The sequence below is a fragment of the Bombina bombina genome, chromosome 4 (genome assembly GCF_027579735.1).
Source record: "Bombina bombina isolate aBomBom1 chromosome 4, aBomBom1.pri, whole genome shotgun sequence".
NCBI classification, from domain to species: domain Eukaryota; kingdom Metazoa; phylum Chordata; class Amphibia; order Anura; family Bombinatoridae; genus Bombina; species Bombina bombina.
The window spans coordinates 443,087,358-443,106,640 of NC_069502.1; the positions used below are offsets into that span (position 1 = coordinate 443,087,358).

Below are 19,283 nucleotides of genomic sequence, written 5' to 3' on the forward strand. Positions count from 1 at the left end.
TAACTCCTTGAATTCCAGAAGATAACCTTGGGAGACTATTTCTAGGGCCCAAGGATCCAGAACATCTCTTGCCCATGCCTGAGCGAAGAGAGAAAGTCTGCCCCCCACCAGATCCGGTCCCGGATCGGGGGCCAACATCTCATGCTGTCTTTGTAGCAGTAGCAGGTTTCTTGGCCTGCTTACCTTTGTTCCAGCCTTGCATTGGCCTCCAGGCTGGCTTGGCTTGAGACGTATTACCCTCTTGCTTAGAGGGTGTAGAACTTGAGGCTGGTCCGTTTCTACGAAAGGGACGAAAATTAGGCTTATTTTTAGCCTTGAAAGACCTATCCTGAGGAAGGGCATGGCCCTTTCCCCCAGTGATATCTGAAATAATCTCTTTCAAGTCAGGGCCAAACAGCGTTTTCCCCTTGAAAGGAATATTAAGCAATTTGTTCTTGGATGACGCATCCGCTGACCAAGACTTTAGCCAAAGCGCTCTGCGCGCCACAATAGCAAACCCTGAATTTTTCGCCGCTAATCTAGCTAATTGCAGGGTAGCGTCTAGAGTAAAAGAATTAGCCAATTTAAGAGCACGAATTCTGTCCATAATCTCCTCATAAGAGGTATCTTTATCTAGCGACTTTTCTAGTTCATCAAACCAGAAAGACGCTGCTGTAGTAACAGGAACAATGCATGAAATTGGCTGTAGAAGGTAACCTTGCTGAACAAACATCTTTTTAAGCAAACCTTCTAACTTTTTATCCATAGGATCTTTGAAAGCACAACTATCTTCTATAGGGATAGTGGTGCGTTTGTTTAAAGTAGAGACCGCCCCCTCGACCTTAGGGACTGTCTGCCATAAGTCCTTTCTGGGGTCGACTATAGGAAACAATTTCTTAAATATAGGGGGAGGGACAAAAGGTATGCCGGGCCTTTCCCACTCTTTGTTTACAATATCCGCCACCCGCTTGGGTATAGGAAAAGCTTCGGGGGGCACCGGGACCTCTAGGAACTTGTCCATCTTACATAATTTCTCTGGAACGACCAAATTGTCACAATCATCCAGAGTAGATAGCACCTCCTTAAGCAGAGCGCGGAGATGTTCCAATTTAAATTTAAACGTAATAACATCAGGTTCAGCTTGTTGAGAAATTTTTCCTGAATCTGAAATTTCTCCCTCAGACAAAACCTCCCTAGCCCCTTCAGACTGGTGTAAGGGCATGTCAGAACCATTATCATCTGCGCCCTCATGCTCTACAGTATCTAAAACAGAGCAGTCGCGCTTTCGCTGATAAGTGGGCATTTTGGCTAAAATGTTTTTAATAGAATTATCCATTACAGCCGTTAATTGTTGCATAGTAAGAAGAATAGGCGCACTAGATGTACTAGGGGCCTCTTGTGTGGGCAAGACTGGTGTAGACACATAAGGGGATGATGCAGTACCATGCTTACTCCCCTCACTAGAGGAATCATCTTGGGCATCATTTTCACTATCACATGCATCACATCTATTTAAATGAGAAGGAACTTTGGCTTCCTGACATACAGAACATAGTCTATCTGATGGTACAGACATGTTAAACAGGCATAAACTTGATAACAAAGTACAAAAAACGTTTTAAAATAAAACCGTTACTGTCACTTTAAATTTTAAACTGAACACACTTTATTACTGAATATGCGAAAAAGTATTAAGGAATTGTCCAAAATTCACCAAAATTCCACCACAGTGTCACAAAGCCTTGAAAGTATTGCACACCAAATTTGAAAGTTTTAACTCTTAAAATAACGGAACCGGAGCCGTTTTTACATTTAACCCCTATACAGTCCCTGGTATCTGCTTTGCTGAGACCCAACCAAGCCCAGAGGGGAATACGATACCAAATGACGCCTTCAGCACGCTTTTTCAGTGTATCAGAGCTCCTCACACATGCATCTGCATGCTTTGATTCCCAAAAAACAACTGCGCATTAGTGGCGCGAAACTGAGGCTCTGCCTATGACTAGAGAAGGCCCCCAGTGAAAAAGGTGTCCAATACAGTGCCTGCCGTTTTTATTATCAAAATTCCCAGATAAAAACAACTCCTCAGAGTCACAAACCATTTAAACATGCTTATAAAACAAACGTTTTAGCCCAGAAAAATGTCTACCAGTCTTTAAAGCCCCTGTGAAGCCCTTTATAAATTGTTATTAAAATGGCTTACCGGATCCCATAGGGAAAATGACAGCTTCCAGCATTACCAAGTCTTGTTAGAAATGTGTCATACTTCAAGCAGCAAAGTCTGCACACTGTTTCCCCCAACTGAAGTTACTTCATCTCAACAGTCCTGTGTGGAAACAGCCATCGATTTTAGTAACGGTTGCTAAAATCATCATCCTCTTACAAACAGAAATCTTCATCTATTTTCTGTTTCAGAGTAAATAGTACATACCAGCACTATTTTAAAATAACAAACTCTTGATTGAAGCAATAAAACTACATTTAAACACCAAAAAACTCTAAGCCATCTCCGTGGAGATGTTGCCTGTACAACGGCAAAGAGAATGACTGGGGAAGGCGGAGCCTAGGGGGGATCATGTGACCAGCTTTGCTGGGCTCTTTGCCATTTCCTGTTGGGGAAGAGAATATCCCACAAGTAAGGATGACGCCGTGGACCGGACACACCTATGTTGGAGAAAGATTTGAGTAAAACCCTTGTCCCTGTTCCAGTCTTGGAACGGGACAAATTACTCCCATAGTAGAGAAGTCTTTTACACAACGTAAGAACGCCTCTCTTTTTGTCTGGTCTGCAGACAATCGTGAAAGAAGAAACCTCCTCCTTGGGAGAGAACTTTTGAATTCCAGCTGATACCCTTGGGACACGATCTCCAGTGTCCAAGGATCCTGAACATCTCTTACCCAAGCCTGGGCAAAGAGAGAGTCTGCCCCCTACTAGATCCGATCCCGAATCGGGGGCAGCCCCTTCATGCTGTTTTGGTAGCAGCAGCGGGCTTCTTGGGTTGTTTACCCTTGTTCCAAGCCTGGTTGGGTCTCCAGACGGACTTGGACTGAGCAAAATTCCCTTCCTGCTTGGCTGAAGAAGAGGAAGAAGAGGGGACTCCTTTAAAGTTCCGAAAGGAACGAAAATTATTTTGTTTACCCCTCAGTTTAGCAGTTCTATCCTGAGGTAGGAGATGACCCTTACCTCCCGTGATGTCACAAATGATCTCATTCAAGTCAGGCCCGAATAGGGGTTTCCCTTGAAAGGAATAGCCAAAAGCTTTGACTTAGATGACACATCAGCAGACCAAGATTTTAACCATAACGCTCTACACGCTAAAATAGCAAATCCGGCATTCTTAGCCAACCAATTTGGCAATCTGAAAGGCGGCATCTGTGATAAAAGAATTAGCCAGCTTAAGAGCCTTAATTCTATCTAAAATATCCTCTAAAGGAGTCTCAGTCTTAAGAGACTCTTCTAAAGCATCAAACCAGAAGGCCGCCGCAGTGGTAACTGGTACAATACAGGCCGTTGGTTGTAAGAGGAAACCCTGATGAATAAACAATTTCTTTAGAAGAACCTCCAATTTTTTATCCATGGGGTCTTTAAAAGCACATCTGTCCTCAATAGGAATAGTTGTACGCTTCGCTAGGGTAGATATAGCTCTCTCCACCTTAGGGACTGTTTGCCAAGAGTCCCGAACAGTATCAGATATGGGATACATCTTTTTGAAATTAGGAGAGGGCGAGAACGGGGATACCCGGTCTGTCCCATTCCCTCTTAATAATCTCTGAGATTCTCTTAGGAACCGGAAAAACATCAGTGTAAGCAGGTACCTCTAAGTATTTGTCCATCTTACATAATTTCTCTGGTGGTACCACAATAGAGTCACAGTCATCCAGAGTCGCTAAAACCTCCCGAAGTAACAGACGGAGGTGTTCAAGCTTAAATCTAAAGGACATGACGTCCGAATCCGTCTGAGGTAAAGCACTTCCCGAATCGGAAAGTTCCCCCACAGAGAGAAGTTCCCTGGACCCCCAATTCAGATCCCTGTGAGGATACATCGGAAATAGCTAACAAGGCATCAGAGGACTCAGCATTCACATTGATCTCTGTTCTGTCCTACTGCGTCTGCCCTGTAACACTGGCAACTTAGATAATACCTCTGTAAGGGTAATTGACATAACTGCAGCCATATCCTGCAGAGTAAATTAATTAGATGCAGTTGAAGAACCAGGCATCGCTTGGGTGGGCGTTAAAAGTTGTGACGCTTGGGGAGAAGTTAGCGGTATACCCTGATTCTCCTCAGACTGAGAATCATCCCTTTGTAGGCCGAGACAACTTAGGCCCCACCAGAGCTCCAGCCTCTGCTTGCTATGCGATCCGGAAGATACTGCGCGTCTGAGCGCACGAAAATAGGCCCCGTCCACTGTGGGCGTTACTCTCAGCCTAACTAAGACCCGCATGGGTCGTAAGTAAAAACAACATGTCTACTGAATAAAACACATAAGCCATGATCCCTCTTGCATACACTCCCTGTGAGGGTAGAAAATATCGTAATCTTGCCCTCCTTCAGGCCAGGCCCTTAAACCGCAACTCCCAGCGTCCAGCCCAAAATAAGCCTCAAAGTTATTTTTACATATTTAGGCAAATAATATAAAGGGATTCCAGGAACACCATTTCCTTTCCTAGGGTGTATACTGCTTACCCTTCCCCATAGGGAAAAATGTCAGCCTGTTCTGATGCATCAAGTCTCCCCAGAAACAATAGACTGAGCACACCTCAATGCTGCTTGTAGCAAGACACTGTTCTCCACACTGAAGATTTTCTTACACTACCTTCAGCTGTGCTGTGGGAACCATCATGGATCTTAGATAATGTTTGCCAAGATCATCAACATCAGGGCAGAAAATAAGATGTATCCACTCCTTTTGGGAAGTAATAGACTGACTATTTCCCCCTGAGAAAAATAGTACTCACTGGCACCATTTATAAAATAAAAAAACTTCTTGATTGAAGAATCTAACACCTCACTTTACCTCTTCATATTACTAACACAGGCAAAGAGAATGACTGGGTGTGGAGGGAAGGGAGGAGCTATATATACAGCTCTGCTGTGGTGCTCTTTGCCACTTCCTGTTAGCAGGATATTAATATCCCACAAGTAAGGATGAAATCCGTGGACTCGTCATATCTTGTAGAAGAAAATAAAATTATTAACATTTCTATTTATAAACACAATCTTACTTTACAGCATTTTTCCCACCTGCCTACAACTTTTGCACAGTACAGTATGTATACACACAATGTATATACAGTTGGGCTCATAAGTTTACATACCCTGGCAGAATGTATGATTTCTTGGCCATTTTTCCGAGAATATGAATGATAACACAAAAACTTTTCTTTCACTCATAGTTAGTGTTTGGCTGAAGCCATTTATTATCAGTCAACTGTGTTTACTCTTTTTAAATCATAATGACAACAGAAACTACCCAAATAACCCTGATCAAAAGTTTACATACCCTGGTGATTTTGGCCTGATAACATGCACACAAGTTGACACAAAGGGGTTTGAATGGCTATTAAAGGTAACCATCCTCACCTGTGATCTGTTTGCTTGTAATTAGTGTGTGTATATAAAAGGCCAATGAGCTTCTGGACTCCTGACAGACCCTTGCATCTTTCATCCAGTGCTGCACTGACGATTCTGGATTCTGAGTCATGGAGAAAGCAAAAGAATTGTCAAAGGATCTACGGGAAAAGGTAGTTGAACTTTATAAAACAGGAAAGGGATATAAAAAGATATCCAAGGAATTAAGAATGCAAATCAGCAGTGTTCAAACTCTAATAAAGAAGTGGAAAATGAGGGGTTCTGTTGAAACCAAACCACGGTCAGGTAGACCAACTAAAATTTCAGACACAAATGCCAGGAAAATTGTTCGGGATGCAAAGACAAACCCACAAATAACTTCAGGTGAAATACAGGACACGTGGTGTGGCTGTTTCAAGGTGCACAATAAGGAGGCACTTGAAGAAAGATGGGCTGCATGGTTGAGTCACCAGAAGAAAGCCATTACTACGCAAATGCCACAAAGTATCCCGCTTACAATACGCCAAACAGCACAGAGACAAGCCTCAAACCTCCTGGCACAAAGTCATTTGGAGTGATGAGATCAAATTTGAGCTTTTTGGCCACAACTATAAACACTATATTTGGAGAGAAGTCAACAAGGCCTATGATGAAAGGTGCACCATTCCTACTATGAAACACGGAGGTGGATCGCTGATGTTTTGGGGATGTGTGAGCTACAAAGGCACAGGAAATTTGGTCAGAATTGATGGCAAGATGTATGCAGTATGTTATCAAACAGAACCCCTCATTTTCCCCTTCTTGATTAGAGTTTGAACACTGCTGATTTGCATTCTCAATTCCTTGGATATCTTTTTATATCCCTTTCCTGTTTTATACAGTTCAACTACCTTTTTCCCCACAGATCCTTTGACAATCCTTTTGCTTTCCCCATGACTCAGAATCTAGAAACGTCAGTGCAGCACTGGATGAAAGATGCAAGGGTCTGTCAGGAGTCCAGAAACTCATTGACCTTTTATACACACACACTAATTACAAGAAAACAGATCACAGGTGAGGATGGTTACCTTTAATAGCCATTCAAACCCCTTTGTGTCAACTTGTGTGCATGTTATCAGGCCAAAATCACCAGGACATGTAAACTTTTGATCAGAATCATTTGGGCAGTTTCTGTTGTCATTATGATTTAAAAAGAGTAAACACAGTTGATTGATAATAAATGGCTTCAGCCAAACACTAACCATGAGTGAAAGAAAAGTTTTTGTGTTATCATTCATATTCTCGGAAAAATGGCCAAGAAATCATAAATTCTGCCAGGGTATGTAAACTTAATGAGCACAACTGTATATCATTATAAAGTAACATTTAATACTCTGTGAAGAAAAAAAAACTATATTTCTATTCTATTTAATGCACCTTTGGGTTAGATCTTGAGCAAAAACCAGGATTTGACTATTTGCAGAGTGCCCCATAGAAGTCTATTGAGCGATTTAGCACAGCCACGCTATCCGACCTCTAGATCTTAGCATGCTGGAGGTTTTGGCTTAAAAGCCACCATTTTCCTTTCAACTTGTAATTTGGGCACAAGAATAAGAGTGCTATTCATTTAACTTAAGCACTACTATTTTTGTGCTCCACTTGTAATCACAGCCACTGTGTGTTATGGTTCCAGATTCTATTGTTTCAAATAGATAAATATATATACATGTGTATAATATACAAGACAAACAGTTTTGTGTTTCAGGGCTGCAAAGGAACTCTAATAATGCTACTACTGATGAAACAATCATTCAAAGCTCCACTTTACCTTCTCCAGATCAGCACAGCTACCAAAATCTTGTTCAGCAAGGTAACTGATCAATGACTGTCCTTTAGATGGCCTCCGAAATATCCCCTCTGCAACATCTAAATGCTGAGTGTTGTCTGCAGGGAAAAAACAGAAACAAAATCCATGCTTCACTATTAGATGTCTCTTTTGTTCCTTTTAGTATCAAACCTGCAACATGATAGAGGCAGAATTTATTTCTTTTTTTTACTAGTCCTGAACTGGTAAAAAATTGCAGCAGATGAGAATAACAAGCTTTTGAGTACATTAACATTAAGACGACTAGCAACCTTTTTCCCACACCATAAGTATATTGCATACACAGTAAACTATCAGTTAAATTACAAGTTATGGGCGCAACGGGGTATTTAACAAACGCAACAAAAGTTGCGTTATTTCACACTCCATTGAGCTGCCATTACAAGTTTTGAAACAGCCGGCACGCTTTCCCTATAGACATCAATGGGGAGAGCGGGTTAGAAAAAAAACTAACACCTGAAGCGAGGTATGAAAGGATCCGTAACGCAACCCCATTGATGTCTATGGGAAAAAAAAGTTACGTTTAAAACTAACATCCTAACATAAACCCCACGTCTAAACACCCATAATCTGCTGCCCCCAACATCGCCAACACCTACATAATGTTATTAGCCCCTAATCTGCTGCTCCCGATATTGCCACCACCGAAATAAATCTATTGACCCCTAATCTGCCGCTCCCGATATCGCCGCCAGTATACTAAAGTTATTAACCCCTATTCCCCTGCACCCCAACATCGCCCACACTATAATAAATCTATTAACCCCTATTCTGCCGCTCCCCGACAATAAATAATGCTATTAACCCCTAAACCTCTGGCCTCCCACATCACTACCACTAAATAAACATATTAACCCCTAAACCGCCAGCCCCCCACATTGCAACAACCTAAATTAAACTATTAACCCCTAAAGCTAACCATAACGCTAACTCTAAACCTAATACCCCCTTAACTTTAACATAATTAAAATAGAGCTAAATTAAAGTTACAATTATTAACTAAATAATACCTATTTAAAACTAAATACATACTTACCTGTGAAATAAAACCTAAGCTAGCTACAATATAACTAATAGTTATATTGTAGCTAGCTCAGGTTTTATTTTTATTTCACAGGTAAATTTGTATATATTTTAACTAGGTAGACTAGTTACTAGTAAATAGTTATTAATTATTTACTAACTACCTAGTTAAAATAAATACAAACTTACCTGTGAAATAAAACCTAAGCTGCTTTACACTAATACAAAAAAGTACCATTACAAAAAAATAACAAACGTGTATATATATATATATATATATATATATATATATATATATATATATATATATATATATATATATATATTCCTATTCTAATAACCTGTTTAAAAAAAAAATCACCCTAAAATAAAAAAGCCTAATCTATCTGTTGTAGGGCATTGCCCTAAAGTTAACAGCTCTTTTGCTACAATACGAAACAACCACTACCTAACAGTATACAAACCCACAAAATAAAAATAAAGTAAAACCTAAATTTAGCCATTGCCCTGAAAAGGGCATTTGTATGGGCATTGCCCTTAAAAGTGCATTCAGCTCTTTTATGAAATGCCCAACCCCTAATCTAAAAAAAAAACACAAACTAAAAAAAACCTAATCTACCTATTGCCCTGAAAAGGGCATTTGTATGAACATTGCTCTTAAAAGGGCATTTAGCTCTTTTTCCTGCCCTTAAAAGGCTGAAGTCCCGCTTGAAGGATCTTCATCCCGGCGGCTCCATCTTCATTCAGGCGGCATCTACTATCTTCATCCCGACGGCACAGAGCGGGTCCATCCTGAAGTCATCCGGCGCGGAGCATCCTCTTCATACGGTCGCCGCCATATACTGAATCTTTAATGCAAAAGAGCCTTTTCAAAATGGCGTCCCTTGCATTCCTATTGGCCGATTTGATTTTGGAAATTCAAATCAGCCAATAGGATGAAAGCTACTGAAATCCTATTGGCTGTTCAAAACAGCCAATAGGATGAGAGATTCTGAAATTTTATTGGCTGTAAAAATCAGCCAATAGAATTTCAGTAGCTCTCATCCTATTGGCTGATTTGAACAGCAAATAGGATTTCAGTAGCTCTCATCCTATTGGCCGATTTGAATTTCCAAAATCAAATCAGCCAATAGGAATGCAAGGGACGCCATTTTAAAAAAAGGCTCAGTTGCATTGAAGATTCAGTATACGGCAACGACCGTATGAAGAGGATGTCCACGCTGGATGTCTTCAGGATGGACCCGCTCCGCCCCGTCGGTATGAAAATAGAAGACACAGCCGGGATGAAGATAGTAGATGCCATCTGGATGAAGATCCTTCAAGCAATACTTCAGCAACTGTGAGTACCTAAAGAGGGGTTAGTGTTAGGTTTTTAAAGGTTTTTTGGGTGGGGGGTTTTATTTAGTTTAGGGTTTGGGCATTTCTTAAGAGAGCTAAATGCCCTTTTCATGGCAATGCAAAAGAGCGAAATGCCCTTTTAAGGGCAATGCCCATACAAATGCCCTTTTCAGGGCAATGGGTAGCTTAGGTTTTTTGTTAGAGTTAGGTTTTTTTATTTTGGGGGGTTGGTTGGGAGGTGGGTTTTAATGTTGGAGGGGTCTTTGTATTTTTTTTACAGGTAAAAGAGCTGTTTAACTTAGGGCAATGTCCTACAAAAGGCCATTTTAAGGGCTATTGGTAGTTTATTGTAGGCAAGGGTTTTTTTTTGTTTTGGGTGGGCTTTTAAATTTTTATAGGGCTATTAGATTAGGTGTAATTCTTTTTTATTTTTGATAATTTTGTTTGTTATTTTTTGTAATTTAGTATTTTTTGTTGTAATTAGATACAATTTGATGTAAGATGTAATTTTTATAGTAGTGTTAGGATTTTTTTAATGTGTATTTTACTTGTCTTTAATTGGTAGTTAGTTTAATTTTAGTTTAAACTTAGTTTTTTTAATTTGACAGGTAAATTTTAATTTAATTTAAGATAGGGAAATTGTAATTTTAATCTTAAATTAGCGGGGCGTTACTTTTAGGGGTTACTATCTTAAATTAGTTTATTGCGATGTGGGGGGCTTTCGTTTTAGGGGTTAATAGTTTAATTTAGTATATTTCGTTGTGGGGGGCTTGCGGTTTAGGGATTAATAGGTTTATTATAGTGGCGGCAGTGTCAGGGAGCCGCGGAATAGGGGTTAATAACTTTAGTATAGTGGGGGGCGATGTGGGCGGACAGCATATTATGGGTTAATATTTAAATAGTGTTTGCGATGCGGGAGGGCGGCGGTTTAGGCGTTAATAACTTTATTATAGTGGTGACGATGTCGGGGAGCGGCGGATTAGGGGTTAATAACTTTAATATAGTATTTGCGATGTGGGAGGGCATCGGTTTAGGGGTTTATAGGTAGTTTATGGGTGTTAGTCTACTTTGTAACACTTTAGTTATGAGTTTTATGTAACAGTTTTATTGCGTAAAACTCATAACTACTGCTCTCAGATGGCAGTACGGATCTTGTCGGTATAGGGTGTAATGCAAGCTTTTTAGCCTCACCGCAAAACTTGTAATGGCTGCACTATGGAAGTCCCATAAAAAAAACAAATTATGCTTACCTGATAATTTTGTTTTTATCGAGGGGAGAAGAGTCCACGGCTTCATTCATTACTGTTGGGAATTTAGAACCTGGCCACCAGAAAAAGGCAAAGACAGCCTAGCCAAAGGCTTAAATACCTCCCCCACTTCCCTCATCCCCCAGTCATTCTACCGAGGGAACAAGGATACAGTAGGAGAAACATCAGGGTATAAATGGTGCCAGATGAAAATGAAATTTAGGTCCGTCCATCGGCGATACGGGTGGGAGCCGTGGACTCTCCTACCCTCGATGGAAACGAAATTATCAGGTAAGCATAATTTATGTTTTCCATCTAAAGGGGAGGAGAGTCCACAGCTTCATTCATTACTGTTGGGAACATATACCCAAGCTCTAGAGGACACTGAATGAAAGCGGGAGGGGAAAAGGCGGACCCTAATCTGAAGGCACCACAGCCTGTAAAACCTTTCTCCCAAAAACAGCTTCCGCAGAAGCAAAAACGTCAATTTTGTAAAACTTTGCAAAAGTGTGTAAGGAGGACCAGGTAGCCGCCTTAAAAATTTGCTCCAGAGGCCTCATTCTTGAAGGCCCAAGAAGAAGCCACAGCTCTAGTTGAATGAGCCGTAATCCTCTAAGGAGGCTCATGTCCCGCTGACTCATAGGCCAGACGAAACAAGCTCCTCAACCAAAAGGACAAAGTAGAAGAGGCTCTCTCCCCCTTGCGCTTCCCAGAATACACCACAAAAGAGAGATGTAGATTGTCTAAAATCCTTTGTAGCCTGAAGATAGAACTTCAGGGCCCAAACCACATCCAGATTATGAAGTAACCTCTCCTTAGAAGAAGAAGGGTTAGGACACAAAGAAGGAACCACTATCTCCTGATTGATGTTTCGGTTAGACACCACCTTGGGGAGAAATCCCAAACCAGTGTAAAGCACAACCTTGTCTGCATGAAAAAACAGATAAGGCGGCTCACATTGCAGGGCAGCCAGTTCAGATACTCTGCATGCTGACGCAATGGCCAACAAGAAGAGAACCTTCCAGGACAGAATCTTAATGTCAATGGAATGCATAGGCTCAAACGGAACCCTCTGCAAAACCTTAAGGACCAAGTTTAAGCTCCATGGGGGAGCAGACTGTCTAAAGACAGGCCCGATTCTAGACAGAGCCTGAACAAAGGATTGGATGTCGGGGAGCTCAGCAAGTCTTCTATGCAACTAGACTCACAATGCCGAAATCTATCCCTTTAAGGAACTAGCGGCAAGACCCTTCTCCAAACTGTCTTGGAGAAAAGATAGAATCCTGGATACCTTCACCTTGTGCCAAGGATATCCATGCTTTTTCACACCAGGACAAGCAAGTCCTTCACGCAGTCAGCCTCAGAGAATCGAGATTTTGATGATGGATGGGGCCCCTGTTCCAGCAGATCCCTGCAATAGGGTAACTAACCTCCACAGCAGAGAGGATGACATCCCTACCAGATCCGCAAACCACGTCCTCCGCAGCCACGCTGGAGCAATCAAAATGGCCGAAGCTCGCACCTGTTTGATGCGTGCCACTACACGAGGTAAAAGTGGTAACAGTGGAAAAATGTAAGCTAGGCTGAACCCCCAAGGCACCGCTAAGACATCTATTAGCTCTGCCTGGGGATCCCTGGACCTCGACCCGTATCGGGGTGGCTTGCAATTGAGTCTGGACGCCATGAGGTCTATCTCCGGCATTCCCCACCTGAGACAAATCTCCGCAAACACTTCGGGGTGAAGAGACCATTCCCCCGGATGGAAGGATTGCCTGCTGAGAAAGTTTGCTTCCCAGTTGTCCAGACCTGGAATGTGAATCGCTGAAAGCGAGCAGCTGTGGGACTCTGCCCACTCCAATATCTGAGACACCTCCCTCATAGCTAGGGAGCTCCTCGCACCTCCCTGGTGGTTGATGAACTTCTCTGCCGTCCTCTTGTGATGAAATGCAAAGATTGACTGGGGGATGAGGGAAGTGGGGGAGGTATTTAAGCCTTTAGCTGGGGTGTCTTTGCCTCCTCCTGGTGGCCAGGTTCTAAATACCCAACAGTAATGAATGAAGCCATGGACTCTCCTCCCCTTTAGATGGAAAATGTCATTTTTACAAGTGCGGGACTGACGTTGCGTTACAGGCTAAAAGGCTTGCGTTACAGCTATACCGACAAGACTTTTAACGCTGAAATGACCATGTTTTCAGTGTTAAAAGACGAACACACAACTTGTAATCTGCCTGTATATGAGCAACTACATTAAAGTTTAGGAAATAAAATGTTGTATATCAGGAGAGCCTCGAATTTTCGGACAAATGTGTCTTTTTAAAAACAGTTTTCATCCTAATTAGATACACATTTTATTTGTATCTATTTTACATGTATTTAAAAGGGAGATGAAATACACTTTTTTTTCTTTCATGATTCAGATAGAGCATACCGTTTTAAACAACTTTCCAGTTTACTTTTGTTATCAATTTTGATTCATTCTCATACATCCTTTATTGAAGAAGCAACAATGCACTACTGAACACATCAGCAATCCAATGGGAAGATGCATATATGTGCAACCACCAATCAGCAGCTAGTCCCCAGTTTCTAAGTATGCTTTTAAACAAAGGGCACCAAGAAAACAATGCAAATTAGATAATAGAAATAAATTGGAAAGTTGTTTAAAATTGCTCTATCTGAATCAGGAAAGAAAAAGTTTAGGTTCCATGTCCCTTTAACACCCTTCAGCTTCTGAACATTTCATTTGTCTATTAAAGGGATAGGAAAGTCAAAATTAAACTTGCATGATTCAGATAGAGCATGTCATTTTAAGACTCTTTAAAATTCACTTCTATTTTCAAATGTGCTTTGTTCTCTTAGTATCCCTTGTTAAAAAATGAATATGCACATATCATACACTAGTGGGAGCTGCTGCTAATTGGTGCCTGCACACATTTGTATCTTGTGATTGGCTAAATAGATATTTTCAGCTTCCAGTCAGTAGTGCAATGCTGTCCCTTCAGCAATGGATAACAAGAGAATGAAGAAAATTTGATAATAGAATTAAATAGCAAAGTTGTTTAAAATTGTATGTTCTATCTGAATCATAAAATAAAATTTTGGGGTTTACTATCCCTTTAAAACACAATCTTCTTATGTAGCTCTATGGCCATATAGTTGCAATCTATGAGCTGTCTTCTGACACAAGGTGAGACATGCTGCAGCAGAGAGGTGTGTTTGTTACAGAAGAGACACACTCACCATATTCTATGTAAGGACTGCTGACTGTATTGGCTTTGCTTTTAAGGCTTGAATGACTCCCCATGCAGAAGTCATTATGGGATTCTATAAAATAAAGAAAAGAAAGAAGGGTTTATCATAAGTTTGAAAACTCTTAATTCAGTTTAATCAGAAGAGGAAAACATTAACACAAAATTCTCCAATCAAGTGTCAAAAGCGGCACAACACAGAGATACGCAGAAATGTGCCCTGTACTGCACACACATTTGTAAGCCAATATCAGTTTCTGCCCTGAGCACTATAAACATCTATAATATATTTGGTCCTAAAAGTAAAGTAAAAACGAGCAGTTCTAAAATAGGTTCAATAAAATAAACAACTGAATAAACAACTGAATGGAATTAATAAGGAAGGCAAAACGATTACAGTATAAAAAACACAGATGTTTTAAACATTCAATTTAAATTACCATAAAACAGTTTGGAAACAATCTGAGGGATGTTTGATTCAGCATATAGGATGGAATGGAAATAAATGTGCATGCAAAACATTAATATGATTTACAGAAGCACCGGTGCCTAACAAAAATGAGAAAGGAAACTTCAGATGCGCACAACTAGAATTACTACCTAGACTATGCATTTAACCGCATTCTGCATTATCCCCACTTCTCTCCAATACATCATAAAGTATTAAAAAAAAAAATACTACACAACTATCATAACAATCTTTTTTTGAGATCACATATGTCTTTGCTCTTAAGACTGAAAAAACAATTATTGCAAATCAATTCTATTCTAATGCTAATTGGCTACGCCATATTTGTTCTAAAACTGTTGACTATTTTTTCTTCCCCCTCTTACCCTCCTTTATTCAATATTTTCTTTCTTGGAATATATGTAGATTGAAACTTGGAATTCTATGCTTATTACCCATTCTTATATATAAATGGAAAACATCTCTGTTTGTTCCTTAAATGTTAATGTTGTCTCAAATCTCTTTTTAAATAAAGTTGTAGTATAAATAATACTACATCGCATGAATGATCAAAGTTTACAAAGGCTTTAAGGAAGAGTTGTGTTCTTAGTAAAGAGTAATTCAATTTACAGCTGAAACATAATCTAGGCCGCTGTGGGCTTTAAAGTGATAGTTAAAGGGACATAATACTCATATGCTAAATCACTTGAAACTGATGCAGTATAACTGTAAAAAGCTGACAGGAAAATATCACCTGAGCATCTCTATGTAAAAAAGGAAGATATTTTACCTCACAATCTCCTCAGCTCAGCAGAGTAAGTTCTGTGTAAAAAGTTATACTCAGCTGCTCCCAGCTGCAGGTAAAAAAAAAAAAAAAAATTAATAAATGAACAGCAGCCAATCAGCATCAGCAGTGCTGAGGTCATGAACTCTTTTACTGTGATCTCATGAGATTTGACTTAACTCATGAGATTTCATTGTTACACTGAATAGGGAAATAACATGAGAGTGCACGAGGCTCATCCTTTCAGCTGTCCCGGGACAGACATACTAATATGCTGCTTAGAAATCCTTTACAATGGGATGTGGCTACTGAGGAACTTTTGAGGTAAAATATCTTTCTTTTTTACATAGAGATGTTCAGGTGATATTTTCTAGTCAGCTTTTTACAGCTATGCTGCATCACTTTCAAGTGTTTAAACATTTGGGTATTATGGCCCTTTAAGTACAATCAAAGCTTTACAGCGTTTTAAATATGATGTTTACATAACTATATAAAGCATGGTGGTAATACGTGAAATAGTAAGTGTGATCATTAAAAACTATTTTTTTTACCAGTCTTTCTAATCGCTGCCCCAGCCACCTTTGAAAAGTGTGAGTGTTGTAGCCAATAAGAGAGGCACCACACGCTCTATGTTGTATTTCTACAGCAGCTCACTCTTGCGCTACTGCTTCCTCTCAGGATCTGCTATCATGTGATAAACCATTCTGACAACTATGTTCCATTAAGAAAAATGTTCTTGCTCAAAATGTGCAGGGTCAACCAGTGGCAACTAAATTCCTTTTTTAAAGCTAATATTTGGCCTAGGAAACCTGCATTCAAGCTAATTACCTCAGGTTAATAGTAAATCAGATTGGGAAAAAACTAAAATAGGAGATTATGTTTTTAGCGTCACCGGTGCTTCTGAAGAATTTAATATGGATGTTAGCTATGCAAAGTATTCTTGCCAGACCTGCAGCAGCTTCTTCCATTATAATGGTGATATTCCTCCCACCTCCTAGTGTCAGCAGCCAAAGGGTTAAAGCAAGAAAAGAAGTTAGCAAAACAAATAGCATCTGCAGAGGGCTACCCATCCAGACATGCTCCTTAGCCCTCCATCTGCTTGTCACCTTATTGACTTCTATAAGGCACTCAAAAGTGTTGTCTCACCAATATTAATGATAGTTAAATGTAATACTTTAACTTTACAATAAAACAGTCACCAAATGAAAATCCATTCAGGTCAGCAGATATTAGTAACGTATACTCATAATTAAAACTGCATACAGGTGTGGGAAATACTAACAAAAACAACAATTCTCTGCAAACTGAAAGACCTAATGAAGGTTTTAGATATCTATTAGTGCTTGTTACAAGCAGCGTCCCAGCAACAGTAGGACAGAATAGTTAAAGGTAATGGTAATACTTTGTTACCTTGAGAAAATCCAGAGCAGATGTTGGTGTCGGAATGTGAGCGTGTGTGACTCTTCTTGGTATGACTCTGTCTCTGGTTTGTCTGTCCTTCTGTAAAGCTAGAGCGGCGAGGGATTGTGAGAAAACAAGAGCTATTGGAAGCCAGGGTGCTGGGACTTTGCACATCTAACTTTTGGGTGCTGCCAGGGAAGTAATTTGAATTGCCACTGCTCTGGTTGGATGTGCGCCTGCACATGTTGCCGATTGCCAAATACTCAGGACCATCATCTCCCTCACTGTGAGGATCATCTTGACTAGCGGCTTCCTCACTTTGGCTGGTCAAAGTGCTGATGCTCATTTCGCTTACTGGAGAGAAGGGTTCCCGGGGAGACAAGTCACGGGAAGGAGGACCACCAAGAGGGAGTATCTCCTCGGATGAAGAGATATGTATTTTACACAGGTTGTTCTGCTGATCTGTCAGAATTATAAATAAACTATGTGTCAATTTAAAATAATGCACAGTCCATCTTATGACAAAAATTTAAATACCGTAAAATGTTTTTATAGTAAGCTTCTTGATTTGTAAAAGAGAATCAAGGTTATCAATTACATATAGAAGACCAATGAATTCCAGCACTGTCCTCACATATAAAAGGATATCAGGATATTCCTACCCTAGAACAGGCAATTACTCAGTCACCTTAGGTGCCCCTAAGCTTAGATTTGTGAACAAATGGAACTATTTTTTCTTTAAAGTGGCAACACCCCAAACTGTGCTTTAAAGAGCAACTTATTACAATAAAGCATTTGCCTCCAGCAAAAACAGACAGTGGAATAGGATGTGCTCTAAATGTCTTCCTCTGGAGAGGACACAGTAGCCATCATTTACTAATACAAAGAATTCCGCACACATAAAAATCTCACCATTGTTATCTTATGGAGCTAAATAACTTTAGACTAGGAAATCTACTTTAAATCTTACCGATTTAACGTTTTATGATAACAAAATAACTGGAGAAATATCTCTGATTGTAAAGCTCTTTGATCAAAGGCAACTGTAAAATCATACTTATAATTACCATAGGCTATATTTAGAATTATGGATAAAAATACTATTAAAAACATAAAATTTAAATGAGGTTTGTATTTGCTGTTAACACCTACCTGTAGGTGCATATGTACACTGTATAAGATATATTTCTGTTTCTGTTTCTTTTTCATAATTTTGTTTGAAAACAATAAAAAGATATATTGGAAAAAATTTTTTAAATGAGGTTTACAATAAAAAAATAGTACTAATGGTATAGCTTCATTGACCTGCCATTCTTCATTTAAATAAAAACTGAGCATGATGTGAACTACTGGCTAACATATTATAAATACACTTAGGTTTTTATCCATTGTAGCTATTTATCTATACAGTCATTTGACAATGAAAAATAAATATTGTTTGTATCGGGCAACCATTAGAAGATTTTCAAAAATGAGTAAAATAATCTTTTACAGTAGATTGTTTATATTGTCTAAGAATGACATCCATTCTATCTATGTATATATGTATAGTCCATGGTCCCATAACCCAGTACTGCAACACAAAAAAACACAATACAGAAAATATCTCTTACCAGTATGAGGCACTTGTAGGTTACTGTGAGACCCATACATTGTGTATTTGGGGTTGTCTGTGTGTAAGATATGGGTGGATCCAGGCAAGGCTGTAAGGCTCAAGCTCTTCCCTGTAAGTGAAAATTCTCTTTTGCCAGCAAGCTGATCAGAAAACAAATACATGGTACAGGATTAAAGTAAAAATAATAAATAATATTGCAGATTAAAAACTGACCTTCAGGAAAAATGAGGTTGTGAAAGGTAGACTTGGGAAATGGTTATAGCTTTAAAAGGACACTGAACCCAAAAAAAAAATTCTTTCATGATTCAGATAGAGCATGCAATTTTAAGCAACTTTCTAATTTACTCCTATTATCAATTTCACTTCATTCTCTTGGTATCTTTATTAGAAAAAGCAGGAATGTAAGCTTAGGAGCCAGACCATTTTTGGTTCAGCTCCTGGGCAGCGCTTGCTGATTGGTGGCTAAATGAACCAAAAATGGGCTGGCTCGTAAGCTTACATTCCTGCTTTTTCAAATAAAGATACCAAGAGAATGAAGAGAAAACAAATTATGCTTACCTGATAATTTCATTTCCATCGTGGGGAGGAGAGTCCATGGCTTCATTCATTACTTATGGGAATTAAGAACCTGGCCACCAGGAGGAGGCAAAGACACCCCAGCCAAAGGCTTAAATACCTCCCCCACTCCCCCAGTCATTCTGCAGAGGGAACAAGGAACAGTAGGAGAAATATCAGGGTATAAATGGTGCCAGAAGAAAACATT

At 39.7% G+C, this 19,283-nt stretch overlaps 1 protein-coding gene across 4 annotated transcripts in view; it reads right to left on the reverse strand.

Annotated features, from left to right (window-relative positions):
- Positions 1–19,283, reverse strand: part of RUBCN (rubicon autophagy regulator) — a 222,708-nt gene that overhangs the window by 144,179 nt on the left and 59,246 nt on the right. For all 4 annotated transcript variants that reach the window (XM_053710291.1, XM_053710290.1, XM_053710289.1 and 1 more), the window contains exons 6-9: positions 18,519–18,660; positions 16,915–17,367; positions 14,265–14,348; positions 7,360–7,475 (exon numbers count right to left, since the gene is read on the reverse strand). In XM_053710291.1, the coding sequence (XP_053566266.1) occupies positions 7,360–7,475; positions 14,265–14,348; positions 16,915–17,367; positions 18,519–18,660 (795 nt within the window). The remainder of the gene's footprint in view (positions 1–7,359; positions 7,476–14,264; positions 14,349–16,914; positions 17,368–18,518; positions 18,661–19,283) is intronic.